This window comes from Rattus norvegicus, chromosome 9, assembly GCF_036323735.1.
Source record: "Rattus norvegicus strain BN/NHsdMcwi chromosome 9, GRCr8, whole genome shotgun sequence".
Classification (NCBI taxonomy): domain Eukaryota; kingdom Metazoa; phylum Chordata; class Mammalia; order Rodentia; family Muridae; genus Rattus; species Rattus norvegicus.
In genome coordinates this window covers 111,159,862-111,179,233 of record NC_086027.1, presented here as the reverse complement: position 1 = coordinate 111,179,233, position 19,372 = coordinate 111,159,862, and the positions used below count along the sequence as shown (strand labels likewise).

The 19,372-nt window shown below is 42.0% G+C and overlaps 1 protein-coding gene and 1 long non-coding RNA gene across 17 annotated transcripts in view; one reads left to right on the top strand and one right to left on the bottom strand.

Moving 5' to 3' along the window:
* Positions 1-19,372, bottom strand: part of Fer (FER tyrosine kinase) — a 306,999-nt gene that overhangs the window by 95,082 nt on the left and 192,545 nt on the right. For 14 of the 15 annotated variants that reach the window (XM_039083433.2, XM_063267046.1, NM_001395758.1 and 11 more), the window contains 2 exon segments: positions 18,675-18,790; positions 16,572-16,666 (listed from right to left, as the gene is read on the bottom strand). In XM_039083433.2, coding sequence (XP_038939361.1) covers positions 16,572-16,666; positions 18,675-18,790 — 211 coding nt within the window. 15 annotated transcript variants of the gene reach the window in all.
* Positions 4,983-6,180, top strand: LOC108351980 (uncharacterized). Of its 2 annotated transcripts, XR_005489369.2 has the most exons (3): positions 4,983-5,307; positions 5,401-5,478; positions 5,622-6,180. It is a non-coding gene; the product is annotated as an uncharacterized LOC108351980 (long non-coding RNA). The 2 variants fall into 2 exon arrangements; XR_010055070.1 differs by having other exon boundaries at positions 5,276-5,478.

The window sequence follows — 19,372 nt, the reverse complement described above, 5'->3', positions numbered from 1 at the left end:
CCTAGACCCGAGGCCATATTTGTGCTGACTTAAACCTGTAGTCAGCATGGCTTTGTTATAACAACCTTGGTAATTCGTACAGGGGTTTCCATCCACCCTCTGTAGAGTTCTCTTACAGACTGTTTGCTGAGTTGGCGGGTGGTCTGTGAAGGTAGAACAAAGCAGTACTAATGATCACTGTGAACCCTCACCAGTACTCGCCACCACTGTGGCCTGGAGGAAGCACTCACGACCACTATGAACCATACGGCAACACCTTGGCCTTATTACTCTTCTGGTCGCACTTGGTGAAATACAAGTTTTCATTTATGTGAATTTGTTTTAACAATAACAACAAAAAGAAAACACCACAATTATGAAAGTTCCAAGTCCTGGGAACACTCAGGACCTCGGAGCACTGATTTCTCTGAGCAATACTTCAGGCTGTCCTCTAAATACAGGGCAACCTGCAAACACTGTACTGTGTCCATTCTCCAGTATAGAACAGAAAGGCCCTGTTTATTACACGTGGGAAGCAGAATGCCAGGCAAGCATGTCAGAAAGCGGAACAGGCTGTTAAGTGTAAACATGTTCTCCAAAATGTGTAGTGACATTTAAATTGTTAAGACAATTAAACATTACTTAAATTGTAACCATCAAGTAAATATTTAATCTTGAACTTAGTGACAAGGAAATGTGATGTGAACCTTAAGTATCTGTCACTCACGCCATTCATGAAGAATTCAGTTTGTAACACAAGCGACACATTCAAAACTGATACTTTAGATGCTAAGAGGAGGCCAGGTGACACAAGCTCAGAAGGGACATACCACTCATGTGGACAGAATCATGCCACCACGTTCTGTGAAGATTTCCACAGCTAAGTTCTATTTTCCCAGGTTCCCAATTCAAAAGTTAACTTTCCGTATTACCTTTGCACATATGACAGCTGTACATTTTTATTAAATATGCCTTTTGTAAATACTTTATGTCATTAGTGAAACATAATTTTTAAAAAAATCCCCTAATTCTCTTTTTTACAACTTTCTGGTTTTTAATGGGAAGAAATAAAAAAAAATCTATATTTTTAAACGGCTTTAAAAAGACAGGTCTGGGGTTGGGGATTTAGCTCAGTGGTAGAGCACTTGCCTAGCAAGCGCAAGGCCCTGGGTTCAGTCCCCAGCTCCGAAAAAAAAAAAAAAAAGATAGGTCTACATATTGTTACAGACTCTAAAATAAGGCATGTATATTTTAAAAATTTTTTAAATTTTATTTTATGTCTATGAATGTTTTGCCTGCATATAAGTATGTGCCTAGTGCCTGAAGAGATTAGAAAAGAGTGTTGGACCCCTGGGAACTGGAGTTACATATTTTCTGAATCCTCATGCTGGTGCTGGGAACTGTACCCCAGCTCTCTGCAAGAGGAACAAATGTTCTTAACCACTGAGCAGTCTCCAGCCCCAAAGACATGGTATATTTTAAAGTAATTCCTTTTCTAGGGTCTTGATACATTCTCAAGGGCAACAGGAGTGATAAGAGAAAAGTGTGGCTTGTATAGTCAGTCAGGTCCACCTGACACACCAGGGACATCGTGTGCTGTCACCGACTGCTGCCTGCAAATGTCATGCAACTTGAATTTAGCCTGTGTGGTACTTTTCCATCACCCAGTAAGATCAGGTGAATCATGGGAAAACATTTTTGGACACTCAGGTAAGTAGCTTTCCTTCAAACTGTCAAGATCATGAAAACGAGACTGAGGAGTTCCACCTATGGGAGAGTCAAACAAATGCCAGCTAAAGGCAGTCTCCTGCACTGGAACCTGCAGCAGAGAGAATCCACCAAGGCAAAGGCGAGGGTAAAGTTTGAAAACCATCTTAACTGATATTCAGTGTATTAATGGGATATAGTCACACAGAAAATATACTTTAGAATTTATGGTAAATAGAACCTCAGTCAAAGGAACCATAAACTGAGTATCTGATAAGTATTTGTCAATGTTATATAAAAATTTCAATGTATGTTCTGAGCCACACTAAAAGTACATGAAACAAACTAAATTCTATTAGCTCTTGTGTCTAAGGTTCTGCATGCAAAGGATTCAACCATCTGTGAACTGACAATATATTTAACAATATGTATTTGTACTAAGCATGTTCTTCTTAGCCTCCAAAAGGTACTACATAACTATAATATATGTTAACATTATATTAGGGTACTGTAGGCAATTAATATTTAAATTGATTAAGAGGATTGCACATGTTATGATATGCAAACACTGCACCTTTTTAGGGTAAGTGATTTGAGTGTCTATAGACGTGTATGCTCAGCGATTTGAGTATCTGTAGACGAGTATGCTCAGCGACTTGAGTGTCTGTAGACGTGTATGCTCAGTGATTTGAGTGTCTATAGACGTGTATGCTCAGTGACTTGAATATCTATAGACATGTCTGCTCAGCGACTTGAGTGTCTGTAGACGTGTATGCTCAGTGATTTGAATGTCTATAGATGTGTATGCTCAGCGATTTGAGTATCTATAGACATGTATGCTCAGCGACTTGAGTGTCTGTAGACGTGTATGCTCAGTGATTTGAGTGTCTGTAGACGTGTATGCTCAGTGATTTGAATGTCTATAGACGTGTATGCTCAGCGATTTGAGTATCTATAGACATGTCTGCTCAGAGACTTGAGTGTCTGTAGACGTGTATGCTCAGAGACTTGAGTGTCTGTAGACGTGTATGCTCAGCGATTTGAGTATCTGTAGACGTGTATGCTAAGGGAACCTGGCTCCAACTATTCATGGGTTCTCAAGGAGAACTGGGACCATACTTGTGTTATAAAGAAACTACTAATCTCCAACATGTCTTCCTTCACTGAAATGCTTGAAATTCCAACGTAGTCCTCACGGCTTTAAGTTTGTTTTGTTTTCTATACCATATAAAAAAAGAATATATTTTAAATATTCTACTTTTTTCTACTCCCTGTCTTATTCTAAATCCTAGTCCTTGTAGTACGGCACTGGTAGAGCGGTGAGCACAGCAGCCTTCTAATCCCGATGCTAACTCTCTGTGCTGAAACCTCTGTCAATGCTTTCCTCTTTCCTACATTCCACACGAAAGGTGTCTTCTTCTCTAGCAGCCGTGCTTCTGGGCTCTTATCAGTAAAACACAGGCTCACAACAACACTGCCCTTCGAAGCTATTATTTTGCTCTTTATAGGAAACATTAAATTTCCTAAGTTTCCTGCCATTAATATTTCCAGAGCTGTATCTCTCTTCTAAGGGAAAATACACACAATCAGCCACACAATCGCTTGGCACAACTCCTCATGAACTACAAGGGAAGACGAAAGGTCTCTGTGCTGTATGAAAAGGGATCATTAGGCATCTACAAAGGAAAGGATGTGGACCGGCTGCCCAACGTCCCACCGTACTCTCAAATGCTTTCTTTGCCTGCCACTGCTCTCTAACGTGTTCTGTAAGATCACTGGTGTTCACAGCTCCCTCTCTGGCAGTGCGGCCTTCATTTTCTCCGTAATGCTCCCACACACAGACTGGACTCAGATACTAGTCATCAGAGCTTAACCATTCCCACCTCAACTACTGAAAAGAAGTCACTTATAGTTTTACCTTCAGTAACAGGGGCCAGGAGAGTTCACCCAAATGTTTTATTGTCTGACCCTTTCACTCACACTCTGGTTTGCCACGCCCAGCACATTTCAGGAATTGCTACTCCATTCCCCCTGCTTTTTGAGAGCTTTCAGCTCCCTTCACCCACTGCTGCCTATTGGTCTTCTAGCCTTGACCATTTCCTGCTGTAGCTGAGTGCATCACCTGTGATCCTGACTGGACTATCTGTCTCCCAGTCCATTCTTCTTATGCATATTTTATATTTCAGAAACACACTGTCTCCTATATTTCTAGCAGCATTTCCTGAAATATAGTCCACAGAAGCTGCTACTTGTAATTCTACTTTGTTTACGTGTATGCAATTTTCCAGAAGAATCGAAAATGTTCATAATTGCAAGCATACTGACATGATTAACAGCATCCTGCTAAATAAAAATTTAATTGTTATTAATACTGTGACAGGAGTGTCTGACCTTTGACACTGTGATATGACATTATCATCTTCAAAGATGAGGCTAGAGAACTGAAACTGAGTGGCACAGAGATGCCACGATCTCCTCACTGTGTTTTAATTAGGGCCTACAAGGGGGCTGCACCACACTCAGATCCTTGACTGCACATGGGCAGCAGGCCCTGGTTGAGCATGCCAAAGTGAGAGGAAATAGAGTTCTCAGACAGTTTATAGCTACTTAGAATCCTACCTCAACAATCTACGTTCAAATGCTTTGTAAACATAGCATTTCAAACACCAGGACCAAAAGCAACTTGGGGGAGAAAGGTTTTATTTGGCTTACACATCTTGAATCAGAGTCCACTGAGGGAAACCAAGGAAAGAACTCACACAGGGCAGGAAGCTGGAGGCAGGAGCTGATGCAGAGGCTGTGGAGGGTGCTGCTTGCTGGCTTGCTGTTCATACTTTCTGCCAGCCTGCTTTCTTAAGAACCCAGCACAACCAGCCCATGGGTGCCTCCACCCACAGTGGGCTGGGCCCTTCCCCATCAATCAGTAATTAAGGCAATGCCCTACAGCTGGAGCTTATGGGAGCACTTTCCCAATGGAGGATGCCTTCTCTCAGATGACTGTAGCTTGACCTGAAACACTGTGCCCAGGACTCATTATTTATGCAACAGTAACAACTGCAAGGTGAATCTCGAGTGTGTGCAGCTGACTCACACTGCACACGTCGCTTCATCACTTACAAAGCTGTACGGCTGTGAGCAGCAAAGTGGGAACTGAGAGCCGCTCCAAGTCAGAGCAGTCATGTTTCCACTGGCAAAAGTGTGCTGCGGTCAGCAAAGCTGGAAGCGGATGTGGAGCTCTGCCGAGCTTTGGTCTTGCTACGGAGCCAGCACTCCTCACTCTTCCGCTTCTCCTCCCTTCAAGTGCTGGATAAGCTGTGCCTGTTGTGTGAGTGAGAAGTATGCAGTTTGTTTTTTGATTTTACAGGTGGTTAAAGTTAAGAGATTGAATCACAGATGAGACTTGGGACTTCCAAACAGTGTTGAAGCTGTGAAAGACATATGGAAACTTTTGCTGCTGGACTGAATGAGTTCTATCTTACGATATCGCTACAAGTCCATGGGGGGGGGGGTGGAATCTGGTAGTGTGAATGAGAATGGCCCCCACAGATGAATATATTTGAATGCTAGGTTCTAAATGAGTGGAACTGTTTGGAAGGAGTTGGAAGTTGGTCTGTAGAGGAGGTGAGTCACTGGGTGGGGGGAGGGGGACTTCGAGGTTTTAAAAACCAGGAACATTTCTGGTTACCTCTCTTTCTGCCTCCTACTGTGGATCAGATAGATGTAAGCTCTCAAGTGCTGGTCCAGCATCATGCCTACCACCATGCCACACCCTTTGGAACTGTGAGCCCCAATGTAAGTTTTTTTCATTTACTTATGAATAAAATCTCTATGACATTTTGGCAAGTGACAACAAAATATCAAAGGCAAGAAAGATTTCAAGGTAAGTTGTCATTGATATTTAAAATGTTGAAAGAATCAAATGTTCCCATTTATAGATTGCAAACACAAAATCCCATGGGAATCCTGTGAGAGCAGCAGTCACCAGGAAGAGAGACCACGCCAAGGAGAGCAGTATCAGTGACTGAAAACAGGCTTCCACTGTAGACAGTCGTCACTCCACTACCTGAAACACACCGCACTGGGAAGACAAGCCAACCGTTCCTGACTGCAGGCTACAGACCTTCCCATCCTGTGTGCCCTTCCAATCTTGTCCCCAGCAGGTCTCTGCAGCCTTACTCTGCTTAGCTGCCCTCCTCCTCCTCTTCCTCCTTCTCTTCTTCCTCTTCTTCCTCCTCTTCCTCATCTTCCTCCTCTTCCCCCCTCCTCCTCTTCCTCCTCAACACAAAGGTCCGTTGTGTACCTCACACATATTCTGTACATGTCAACCACGTGCTCCCTGGCTCTGTCGAAGTTAAAGAACATTCACTCTCAAGGTAAATGTCATCTTCTCACAGACGTGTCTGTGGCCCTGAAACATCAGCGGCTCCCCAAGCAGCACTTTCAGATTTTAGTTTTAAGTAAAATTTAAGTAATAAATGTGTGATTGTTAAAATATGTCTGTTCACTGTTTGAAATAACTGGCTTACATCTGAGAACAATAGATTTATAAAGGGTGAAAAGTCTTTTTAAAAGGAGTGCATTACTGAACATCAAAGTCAGTACAATAGAGGATGATACAAGAATTTCAAATAAAAAATTATCACTGTATTTCTTGGGGTTGTCTTTAATTAAAACTGACTGGTTTTGATTAAATACCATGATGTGAACATAGAATATTATAAAAGGATAATAAACTCCACTGTATTGTATCCTCACTTTCTATTTATAAAGAGAAATAATGATTTTTGACAGAAGTAAATAATTTCAATGATTATTTAGACAACTGTCATGTGTATTGTAAAAAAGCACGTTTGGAGATATAAGAAAAGCTTCACAAAGCTTCATATTAGGGAGTTTATCCTATCACAGATGGCGAAAGAACACTGCAGGTACTAATTGTAGGACATGGGGAGTTCTTCCCTAATTTATAAGTCAACAGAAAAATAAAAATCCATGCACTTGTGCATAGCAAATAGCACGTTAAAGACAAAGTCACTTAGAAGACTTCACCAACAATTTGGAAAGCACAACACATGCAGAGAAGAGGCAAGCATCAGCAGTGAGGCAGCCAGCCCTGGATACTGGAGCATCAGCCGTGGGGTAGGGTAGGGATGAGGTACAAAAGGAATGGGGTTCAGAAGCCAAACTTTGAAGATCAGAGTGAGGCTGTACATTGGTTTGAGCAGTCTGTGATGTTTACATGGGCTGAATCTGACATGTGGCCTATCTCCTGCCCTTTTGTGTAGAAGGCTTTTTGGTCAGGTTTCTTCTGGCTAAGGTACCTTCCACATCTGCCACCATCAACGTTCAATAACTTTCTGTGAAGATGACAGAAAGACCAACAGAGCACCTAGTTCTAAGAACATTTCAATAATACCCAACTGAAAGAACACTGCTATTTCTGAGTTCAGCCTCTGACCTCGATAAATATTAATATAGAAGGTGCATGTCTCTGACAAACTGAGATGATTACAATTTTCTAGGATGTAGGTTCTGAATACAGACACTATCTTACAGGACTGCAAACAGAGGGCGGAGGGGACGCTCCCTGCTTACCAGCCCACCAGCCCAAGGCCTCAGAAGTGCTAAGAATACACCAGCAAAAGCACTGGATCTAGCTGATGCTTCGCACAGGCAGGACTGTTAGGAGCTATGAGACCTACATTCCCCTGGTCACACCAGGTGAGGCTAGTCGTGCTTCATGAGCACGCTAACACATAGGGACCAGAACATTCACATCATTTCAATGTCCTGCCAGGTGGCCACTTCTGTTGACAGGTAAAGCAGCTAACCCCAAGAGGACCCATCAAGAAAGGAAATGGTCTCCATAGGAGGCCTCCCACCTCTGAGTGCTCACTGCACTTGCCAGTCCCCTCCCCAGGTTGGACAAGCTTTCCTGTCAGTGCATGCTATTATCTTGGAGGGCCATTATCCCACACTCTTGGGTAGGGCTGGACCTAGATGAACAGACAGCTTCCTCTATTCACACGTGTTTGAGTTTTTAATTTTAAATAAAAATTACAATATTAAAAACTGTAAGGACAAGCAGTATTCTGATACCTTAGGCTAATACTGACAAAAGACCTTTTTCTGGTGTTCACATAACAGCACCTAAGGACCTGCAATATTTCAGTGACAGCAAAAATCCAAGAGTATACATGCATACATAATACACACACAGACACACAGACATATACACACATACGTAATATGTATGAATGTAGTGTGCATTAGAAACCCCTTCTGTCAACTGAGTTTAGAGATTCTAATTTTACCAGCTTCCCAAAGCCTCAGTAACCGTTTCGTACAATTCTAGTAATAGAAATTCCCAGACTGATATGTGCTGCATAGATTACTTGGGGAAAATGGCAAAATAAACCATTTTAATATGAACAGCTATTTTCACCAAAACTTATTAGTTCTATTTTCAAAGGATTGGCAATAATAAAGCAATTTTCCTTATCATTGAAAATATTATTTTAAACTTTCTCTCTGACAAGTCTCGGACTTTTGCAAATATAATCACGGACACATAAAAAACGACAAAAGTCATCAGAGAACTGAGGAATGCTTATTTGTGTGGAAGGACGCACACACAGTCATAACTCCTACACTGTCCTTTATCAAGGACCTTCAAGAACCATTAAGGAGGCATTTAGCAAACAGGCGCTCAGAGCAGGAGCAGACAGAGAACACATCATGCTGCTCACTGCGAGTGCGCCAGCCCCCCCCCCCCACTTCTTGCTCACAAGCACACCACGGAGATAGCACGCACAGGTGCAGTGCAATGCAGACGCACACGACCCAGAAGGCCCTGCCTCAGGCCCTGCAGAGCTCAGTGCTCACAGCGACACCCCAGCACTGGCTTCTGGAACCTTTCCCAGACCTGCAGTGCTTTTCTTCTGGATGATGTCTGTGACATTAACTCAACCTCTGGAGAGTGACACCTACTAATGGGCAGTGCATGGCCACTACAAGGGAGCGGTGGAATCAAGAACAAGGCAGAGGTGGGGGGTGCCAGCAGGTTACTGACGATGAGTGGTACATTAGGGCTGCTGTCTCTCAAAGCTGGCCACTTTCAACTACTTCAGTCATGGTCGTGTTAGGCTGCTTAGCAGCAAATGGAGCTGCAAAGATACAAGCTAAACGATGCCATCTTTCTGAAGTTGAAAGTGTCAACTGTGACATTAATAATGGCAAGTGTGCACACTCCTACTCGAATTATAAAATTCAGGCAAATATGTAATTTACAAAATCAGCTAACAAAAGAAACATTTAGTCTCTCAAATTGAAGTCCTTAGTGTTCCAGTTTATAATTCTATAAATTTAGATCATATTAAAGTTGTTCTACCATATACAAAAAACTTAAGTTCTGTAGAATTGGGGTTTTTGTTTATTTGTAATATTTTAGACTTCAAACAGATATGGCAGCTCGTACTTGTAATCCTAGCACCCTCAAGGCAGAGACAGGCATGTGCCATGAGGCCAGCCTATTCTAGAAGGTAAGCTTTTGGCTTGTTAAGGCTACAAGGGAGAAACCCTACCTCAGCACAGCTACAGAAGTGCACGGCAGTGGCGGCTCATGCACTTGAGGCAGAGGCAGGCAGATTTCTGTGAGTTCAAGACCATACTAGTTTACAGAGTGAGGCAAGTTCCAAGACAGCCAGGGCTGCATGTGTCAAAACCAAAAAGCAAAAACTAACAAAAAATTAAACCAGCTATACCAAGTACCATTTTGTATAAACATTACTTTGAGAATTACTTTCCTGTCCTTTTTCTTGACTTCAACACTGACTACGGTGGAGTGATATAGGAAAGACGACAATTCGTATTTTAAGGCTTCTTTTAGTGAGCCAGGAACCACCGTCCTTAGTCCTTTGCCAGCTGTGTTTGCCATTTCTCTGGGAAGAATCAAATGGTGAGCAGGACCCAGCGCCCAAACGAAGGCACCCTATTACCATGTGACCTGCTGCTGCCAATGCCGTGACTGGACAGTGTACACTTCAGCGCTCTGAGGCCACATGACTGACGCCCAGACTGGTAAAGTCAAATGAAAACATTAGCTGTCAAAACGAAGAAGAGTAAATGCTTACTTTTTAACACAATTACTCTTTTGGCAAAAACATAATGAAACCTGACTTCAGGAATTAGAGTAGAATTATTAAAAAAAAAAACAATTCTGGTAACTGAAAGATTTTTCCTGGATGCTCTGATGGATATTAATAACCGTGTCTGAACTCCTAACCCCAAATATTCAGACAGTATAGACCGTATAAACTTGATTTTCTCTTTTAAATCACACTATTAAGGTGAGATATATTTTCACAATGTCTAAAACCCACATAAACCCTGCAATAATCCTAAGAGTTTCAAAGCTTTTAAGTTCATTTTTAAGTTCACTTACCTTTGTGGGTTTGTCAAAGGCCATGTACCTATGTGTGATCCGAGAACCAGCATGAAATCCCTTCTATGGAGACATGAGCTCGAAAGAAGGGATACTTGCCAGATTCTAGTGAGAACAGAGTGGAGACTGCCAGCCTTCGAGCCCTTCTGTCACTGTGGTTGGTGGTTCCCTGAGTGCAGGCTGCTGCCCACTGTACCATCTAAGCTAACCACAGTCAAGACAGTAACAGTGTCCTGGACTCTTAACACTCCCTAAGTCTGTCTTCTGTCAAAAACAAAACAACCCCTGTCTCCATTTGCAGAATCAGGGGTTCTAAAGTTGTCCTGCTCTGGTGATGACGTCCCACTGCCTAGAACTTCCTTTTGGTTTTATTTAGCCAACAGTCAGGAAGCCAGAGGGTAAAGAATTCCTAGTTCGAGGGATGATGGGAAGCAAGACATCTTCTGCTCAGAGTATTCACGCTGCACTGGAATCCTCAAATACTTCATCTCTCAAACATCAGTTTGGTACAAAATATATTTTGGGTTTATGATTCCAGAGAGCTTACTTATCTGAGGAGGGCAGGAGAATTTTAAATCTTTGCCGATTACACAATAAATGGCAATGTCAGGCAAAACGCTATCAGCTGCAAAATATTTGGCAAACGTATTAAATATATTACTGTCCTAATCATATAAGAACAAACACTACCTGTCTCTTCATTGTGGAATTTTATTTAAAAAAAGGGACACAATGATATTATTTTGAACTAGTTTGAATACATTATAAGAAGTTTAAAATATGTAAACGAGAAGGTGACAATTATGTTTCCTATGGTCAGGAGCAGAAATGTGCTCCTCCTCACTCCTTCTTTAAAAGGGGAACAAGAATACCCTTGGCAGGGAATAGAGAGGCAAAGATTAAAACAGAGACAGAAGGAACACCCATTCAGAGCCTGCCCCACATGTGGCCCATACATATACAGCAACCCAATTAGACAAGATGGATGAAGCAAAGAAGTGCAGACCGACAGGAGCCGGATGTAGATCGCTCCTGAGAGGCACAGCCAGAATACAGCAAATACAGAGGCGAATGCCAGCAGCAAACCACTGAACTGAGAATAGAACCCCCGTTGAAGGAATCAGAGAAAGAACTGGAAGAGCTTGAAGGGGCTCGAGACCCCATATGTACAACAGTGCTAAGCAACCAGAGCTTCCAGGGACTAAGCCACTACCTAAAGACTATACATGGACTGACCCTGGACTCTGACCTCATAGGTAGCAATGAATATCCTAGTAAGAGCACCAGTGGAAGGGGAAGCCCTGGGTCCTGCTAAGACTGAACCCCCAGTGAACTAGACTATGGGGGGAGGGCGGCAATGGGGGGAGGGTTGGGAGAGGGACACCCATAAGGAAGGGGAGGGGGGAGGGGGATGTTTGCCCGGAAACTGGGAAAGGGAATAACATTCGAAATGTAAATAAGAAATACTCAAGTTAATAAAAAAGAAAGAAAGAAAGAAAGAAAGAAATGTGCTCCTCGGCCCCTGTATCTGGTCCGGGCTCCACTCGGGTACCACTGGGAGGTAGTGGAAGGCTGGACAGGTGAAGCAGCCTGTCCAGTGAGGGAGGTCAGCAGACTAGGGCAGAGCTTGGAAAGGACACCAGGAGCCCTGCCTCTCTTCCTTTATTCCTAACCAGGACAAATGCTTGCTCCACACTGGTTTCCTGTCAGGATGTGCCTCCACAGGATGTGCCAAAAGGAACAGAGGAGGTCATCCATGTGCCCGGTTGTGTCAGCTCCTTCCTCTGTGCAATCAAGTTCTGCTCCTATCTGGTCCTTTGCTGTTGTGAACAGGGAGGTTAGCACTGGGAAGTGAGGGACTCCTTTACTTTGTGTTACGCTGTGAGAAAGACTACTGGACCATATGCAGTCCTCTGTAATTTCTTTGGGAACCTCCCCAGGATTAACATAATGACTTATAGATACCTCCAGGAACAAAGCTACTGAGTCTTTAAAGTTCTGCAGACATCAGGGATCCTTTGAGGCTATCTATGCTAACCTATGACTTAAAGTAGTTTTGATAAAGGATGGTTAATATCGTAAACATCTTTTTATATACTTGTTAGCTATTTTATACCTTTATAAAATGAATATCTATTTTGCCCTCTTTGATTAAAATTGTTTTTCCTCTATTGAATTATATGAATTCTTTATAAACCATTTTATATCTTAGAAATACTACCAAAAGCACGATCCATAAAAGACCATTAAAATCCATAAAATCCATAAAAGATCCATTAAATTTCATCAAAATTAAACACATCAGTTCTCCCAAAAACACAGAAGAAAATAATAGGGCTGTGAGAGAAAAAGAATAGATATCCACATAAAGTGCGAAAGAATCAAAAAGCAAGTGATCCAATTTAAAAAAAAAGTAGTCAATGATTATAAAGACACCAAAGAAGTTCTAAAACTTTCCCACTTGAACACACATACAAGACACTCTGCACTTTTATGCAGCCAAGAAAGGAAGTTAAAACCATAAAAAAGCCAGGTGTGGCAGTGTCCGTTAAGGACAGAGGCAAGCTGACCTAAGAATTCAAGGATAGCCTGGTCTACATAGTTGAGACCCGGTCCAAACAAACAAAACACATAACAAAGTACTTCTCTATAAATATTAGTATAGGCTTAAGAAAAGAAAGCAGGCATTGGGGGAGGGTACAGAACTCTCATAACACGTTGAATAAAATATAAAATACTATGGCCACTCTACAAAACAATTTGGTAATTTCTCAAAATTTACACATAAATATCCTATGATCCATCCATTTCACTGTGCATTCCAGGAAAAAGAAAAGTGCATTATAATACGAAAGCATGTGCATGAATGTTAAAGGAAATTAATTTATAATTAGCCTTAAGATGAAACAACCTACAAGTCTATCAAAAGCAAACTTAGATAAATTATGGTACAGTCACCAAATGAGATTCTACCCAGCGATAAAGAGGAACAGATTCTGATATCTTTAAGGCGTGGATTACAGGGAAGCAGAAAAGGAAAGGAGCAGAAGAACTGGGTGGCTATACAAGGGACAGAGACAGTATCACACGTTTATTCCTCACATGCAGAATTTACAATTGGCTACACACACGTACACACATGCACACATGAGTACACACCCAGGGATGCAGAAGAAACCCTATTTGAGGAGAATGCCGGTGAAGGTGGGAAAGGCTGGGGAATCACAGGAGAGTGCGGACAATAGGCAAGGTACTGGACTTGGATGGCAATGCCCCATCAAAACCCATCACTTTGTACACTAGATAAAATAAAATAGGAAAGTTGACTAACCTCATTCAATTACACTAAGCACAAGACCTCCGTGCACACACTGGTTTAAGGAATGTTAGCTAACAGGACGGTGGCGAGTGGATCAGTGGATGACTGGGATGGTGCAGAGAGGTCAGAGAACTCCAGAGAGGATGAGAGGGTGAGGGAGACAGACACACATGTTTATGGCCTTTCTGTGGGAAAGGTTTCAAAGGATTATATAAATGTTAATTAGTACATACTTTATACATGCTCTTTATTGTATATCAAATACATTCCATTAAGCCAGTTTTTCAAAATGAAGGTAAAAGAAAAACATGGTCATTAGAAGGGAAGATGTTATCAAAAGTCGAAGTGAGCTTCATTCTTTAAATTAAAAGGCTGATACATTTTATGGCCATGGATAAAGTAGTCTTTGGATTAAATTTACAATTTTAGAAAACACGCTTTTGGAACCATGAGCCTGGGAGTGCCCCATTACTTTTCTAATTAGATTGTTTGTGATACTGATGAATGTGCTCTTTGGACACTGTATAATAAACCATGTCACTGCAGAAAGATCTGTGTTCTAATGACCTGATGTTTTCCAATTATCATACTACAGAACATGCGTGAGCAAAGATACATTTTAATTGCATATCAATAAATGGACATAATGTAGTGTTGTATGAAAAGCTCCTTAACAGGGTTTTGGAATCTGTGATGGAGCTAGTCTTTATGAAAATCTACTGTGTTGGGCAGGACTGAAAGATGTTGTCCTACACTTGCCCTAACCTAACACCTGGGTACGATGTCAATCATCAGATGGCCTCTCAGAAACACGCTCAGTCACATGACAGGGCTGATGTGTAGATAGGGATATGATCTAAGGGGAACTGATCTCACATCAGTTCTCCAGCTGAGAAGCAATGTGTGGACTGGAGAAATGCAATGTCCTTGAAGTATTTGGCATGCCAGCTGTGTGCACAGAAGACACGCAGAGCCTGTAAGAAGGAGCCGAGGCACAGCTGGCAAACCACACGGAACTGAGAGCCTCCAGCAGTGCAGAGAACAGACCCTGCCCATACCTGAGCCGTCCTGAGTAGATCAGCCACACAAGTATCCAGATAAGGGCGTGGCCTGACATTTAGACACCGGTGTGAGGAAACCCAGCGAAGATTCACCTTCTAGACACTAACTACAGCGAGGTAAGATGTGAGCTCCTTTAAGCTCCTAGCCTCTCAGGTTTGCCAGACTTCACACGTATGACTTCAGAGTGGGCATCAAGGTGAATGGATCACACTGTTGAGTTTTCAATCACATCTCCAAGTAAGTGCACACACACATCAGGTGGAACGTGCTTGAGGAATGTTTGCAGAACAGAGAAAGGAGAAAGGAAACAGATAACAAGGGAAGAAAGCAAACTAAACATCCAGATCAGATAAACCACGCGAGTTTTACAAGGGGGTGCTTTACAGTCAAGGCCAGGGACAGTGAGCAGTGAGTGGTTATGAGACGGTAACATCACAAGTTATATTAACAGAGGGTTACATCATGAGCCAGCGCTGTGGCATGGGAAGTCAGTGAGGCTGTTGACCAGAAGGTGGTCCCCTTCACTGTGTGTGAAAACAGCAGAGTTCGCTTGCCCCTGCACTGCTGAACACTTGCCTGGCTACTGAACACAACTGTCTCTGGCTTTTCTCAGCTTACTCTTGCATCTAAACTTTTACCCATGGCAATGCGTCACTTCCTCCAGTCCAGCCCACCTGCCAAAGCTAAGCACTTTGGCATCACCTCATACTACCCTAGACCTCCGGTCTGCACCGACATAGATGTCAGTGTGTGTGTAAGTTTAGACACCCTAGTCTATATAATTATATATAAATGTTCTTTAAGTTACATGGAGTAAAATATAGACAGAACATATAGTTATGTGCAATTCTATCGTTCCTAAGTTGTTAGACTATGCTCTTCTGTGCACAGATCATGCAAAAAATACAGCACGCCTAATAGAGACAATGGCATTCTGACGAAGTTAGAGATAGTCTATGTGTGGTATACAGTTATGTTAATACCGAGAGGACTTCAGTAGCAAGCAAACTAGTGTGGTTAAACAGGAGGCTAAGCCTAAACAGGAGAAGCATTTCATAGGCCATTGAGAAAGGACCTACGGCATTGTTTACTCCAAGTGCTTTAATCAATCACATACTTTTCCTATTCCTTTAAATATCTTCCTGGACTCTGACCTCATAGGAAGCAATGAATATCCTAGTAAGAGCACCAGTGGAAGGGGAAGCCCTGGGTCCTGCTAAGACTGAATCCCCAGTGAACGTGATTGTTGGGGGGAGGGCGGCAATGGGGGGAGGATGGGGAGGGGAACACCCACCAAGAAGGGGAGGAGGAGGGATTGGGGGATGTTTGCCCGGAAACCAGGAAAGGGAATAACACTCGAAATGTAAATAAGAAATACTCAAGTTAATAAAAAAAATAAATTTAAAAAAAAAAAGTGAAGCACACACTGAAAGGGAAAGTGATACCCTGTTTGGTTATGAAGCACTGCAAACTGTCAAGGTCAAAGTTCAGCTCATTTGCCAACAACAGGAAGACAGAACACCAGAAAACAAACACCCCTGCCAGCCTGTGGTTGTCCACGCTTGTTGCTACAAGTCAAAGACGTGCAGACGTGAAGCTTCCCTGGCAGCTCACTCACGTATCAGCCACCCGAGAGAGAAGCACTAACTCCTACGTGACCGCAGAGTACTGGGAGATTTTTAACAAGAGAAGAGTATGGCGATGACATAGGAGTCACATAAAGGATCAAGTACCAGGTGGCACCAGCAGTGATGACAAGTCACACTGACGCTCAGTTTTTCTAAGCAGCTTTCCACACATAAACTTTATATATAACCGAACTCCATGTGTAACTACTCTCTAGTAAATCTGTCTCAAAAATGTTGGCTGACATTTTCTAGAAACTAGAAACATGTTATGGCCTATAAAAATATTGAGTATATAGGCAGGCTTTGTTATCAGGAAAATGTTATGCAAGACTCCTTGGAAACTTTACAAGGAAATATCAAAGAGACTGAATGTAAAAAGGCAATAAAACATGACATTAAAATGTCATCAAATAGATCTCTCAAATGGCATTACCTGGGACCAGTTCCATAATGATGTAGACAGGCTGTCTTTGTGTGCACACGCCTATAAGTTTGACAATATTGGGGTGATCATATTGCTTGAGAATTCTAGATAAGAAAAAAGTATATAAGTTTATCAGTTGAACAGAACAAAGTTTTAATTTATGATAATGAATAATGTATGCAATTAGAACGTACTTTAATTTCACGACTCAATTTTAAAGTATCAGTGTTTTCAGATCTGTTAAGTGGGATGCATATTGACAAGTACTGACGGACATGGGTGGAGCGTCACCAGTGCGAATGAGCTGAGCACCCTGAGATGCTGACGGAAAACTGGTACCCACTGCCAATGCTTAAGTGTCAGGCGCAGGAGGAAGGACACGTGGAGCTCACTTCAGAGCATCTAGTGTCAGTCAGTCCCAAGTCACCCCACACTGGGAGATCCTACACACATCGCTTTACTCCATGACTGGTTTCAGATGGCAGAAACATTTTTTTTTAAAAGGCTAATAAAAGAATCAAATAAACAGTTTCAACATAGGCTAAAGCTGACTCAGTGTGGAGTATTTCAGTAGAGGTTATAAAGTAAGAAACAACTGTTAGTGGGACTTCAAGCATGGGTTAAAATGGAACAAGTCCCTTAGATCCCTTTTACCCTGATATTATAAATCCACTCCCATGGAAAAATTGCTGCATTCTTTCCTATGAGGATGAAAGAAAAAAACTAGAGGAAAACTATGTTTTGTGCATATACAAATAAAGAACTCAACTCAAAGACAACCATTCTAGATTAAAAATATATTGTTATTTGTAAATGAAAATAAGCTAGGAAAAAAATCTAGAAATAAAGAAAATACTGTCAACAACTTAGTAAAATTTCTAATAAAATTGAAATTCAAGTTTCAAGGATATTTGACTTTAATATAAAATGTCCTCTGCGAGGCTGGAAGGTGGTAATAATACTGTGTAGAACGGCTAGCTATATGACACAACCATGTCTCTGAAGGAACACTCAAAAGCTTGGGTGGACAGAACTTACACTTCTAAATCAAACTCCATGATGTCAGGTTAAAGAAAATTAAATGTTTTAGCTTACAATAAGACAATCTTAAGTTTAAAAGTAAGAATAATGTCTGAAGCAATGTTAAACAGCTTTCACCCTAAGACTCCGTGGAGTTGTCCAGCAGCAGGACTGAGAACTCAGTTAAAAAGCACACCCGTCAGGAGTTCAGTACTGTGCACGGAAGACTGCCCTTTGTTCCTAGGACAGCATTCAAGTTCTTAATACTAAACCCGAATCTATGCCACAGATACTTCAGGCCACCACTGGTGACGTCGCTAAAAGATTCATGCCCCGAACTCAGACGCTCTCACTGCAGCTGTCCCTGTCCTCCCCGCCCCGCCAAGACCTCATTCACCTCCCACCCACATTCCTATGTAGCATATGCTGTTCAATTATATTTTCACTTTTAAATATGTAATTGGTATACCTGATTTTATAAATAGCAGACACGTTTTAATGATCTGCAGTACAGGGATAGTGGAGACGGACATTCCGTTTTAGTTGAGGATGCAATGTAAGGAGAGAAAGGGCATGCAGCACTTCTGAACAATGCCAGACACAGAGAAAGAAATCTGAGACTCTCAGAAAGGAATCCGAGTTATAGACAGTAAGAGGACAAGCTATTGAAATACAGCAAAAGGTGGATACCAGGTCTGTTATTTAATAATGTTCCATGGCAGATATAACTACAGCACTGCATAAACATATATGTGCGAGGAAATGAACAAGCAGCAGAGTTTTAAGGATATAGAGAACAGTTCCACTGTTGATACTCCATTGCTGTTTACCTGGTCTCCAGGCTAGCTCATGCCTGCTTACCTGGTCTCCAGGCTAGCTCATGCCTGCTTACCTGGTCTCCAGGCTAGCTCAAACAAGAAACTTCCCCCAACATAAAGGTGCCTACCCGGAAAGGCTCTAAAGGGCTGACTTCTGCTTTAGCAATCCCGGCTTAGGGGATGTCTTGAAACTTACCTCAATGGATTTAATACAGCAAAGTGACAAATATAATGAATTATGAGTACACATTTTACATAATTTTAAAGAACTCACTTGGCTTCCTGTAAAAACTTTATTTTTAGTTCCTGAGGCAGGTCTTCCTTGCACGTTTTAACAGCAACAGGGGTTTTATCCTTCAGTGTGCCCTTGTACACCTCACCAAAATTCCCCTGAAAATGAAAGCACAATCATTGTCTGCCATGTCTGACAGCACATAGAGCTTTGCTAAAATAAAAAAAGCAAAAAATAAAGCATTTTGAGTTGACCAAAGTACTGTGCTGCTTATTACAAATTTGGGGTTGTACTCTCTCCCCCATGGCACCTCCACATTGATCTTTGCTAGAGAAAACTTTGGTTATTCTAATGCTTGGCCTCAGTCAAAGGAGAACGCTACATCAGCCCTGCCTGGAGTGCATAGGTCTCCCCCACCGACTCCTTTTTATGCTCCAAGCACTATACTTTATTAAAGATCACTGTGATTAAAAGTAAAACAAAGACTCTGTGAGGGAAATGTTGGCATTGATTTTACCAACTACGTCTGCTGCCGTCTATGTCTGAGAGCTCCCCAGGGTGGAAGGGGGCTTACTCAAGCGTCTGCTCTACCAGAGGTGAGCCAACATTCTCCACACAGTATTTATCACACGCACAGACACTGCTCACTTTCCTCTACAGTTAGCATCTACTTTGATATATACTCCATTCAATGCATTTAGGAAGAGAAGAAATCCACACTACAGATCAATACGACTCAC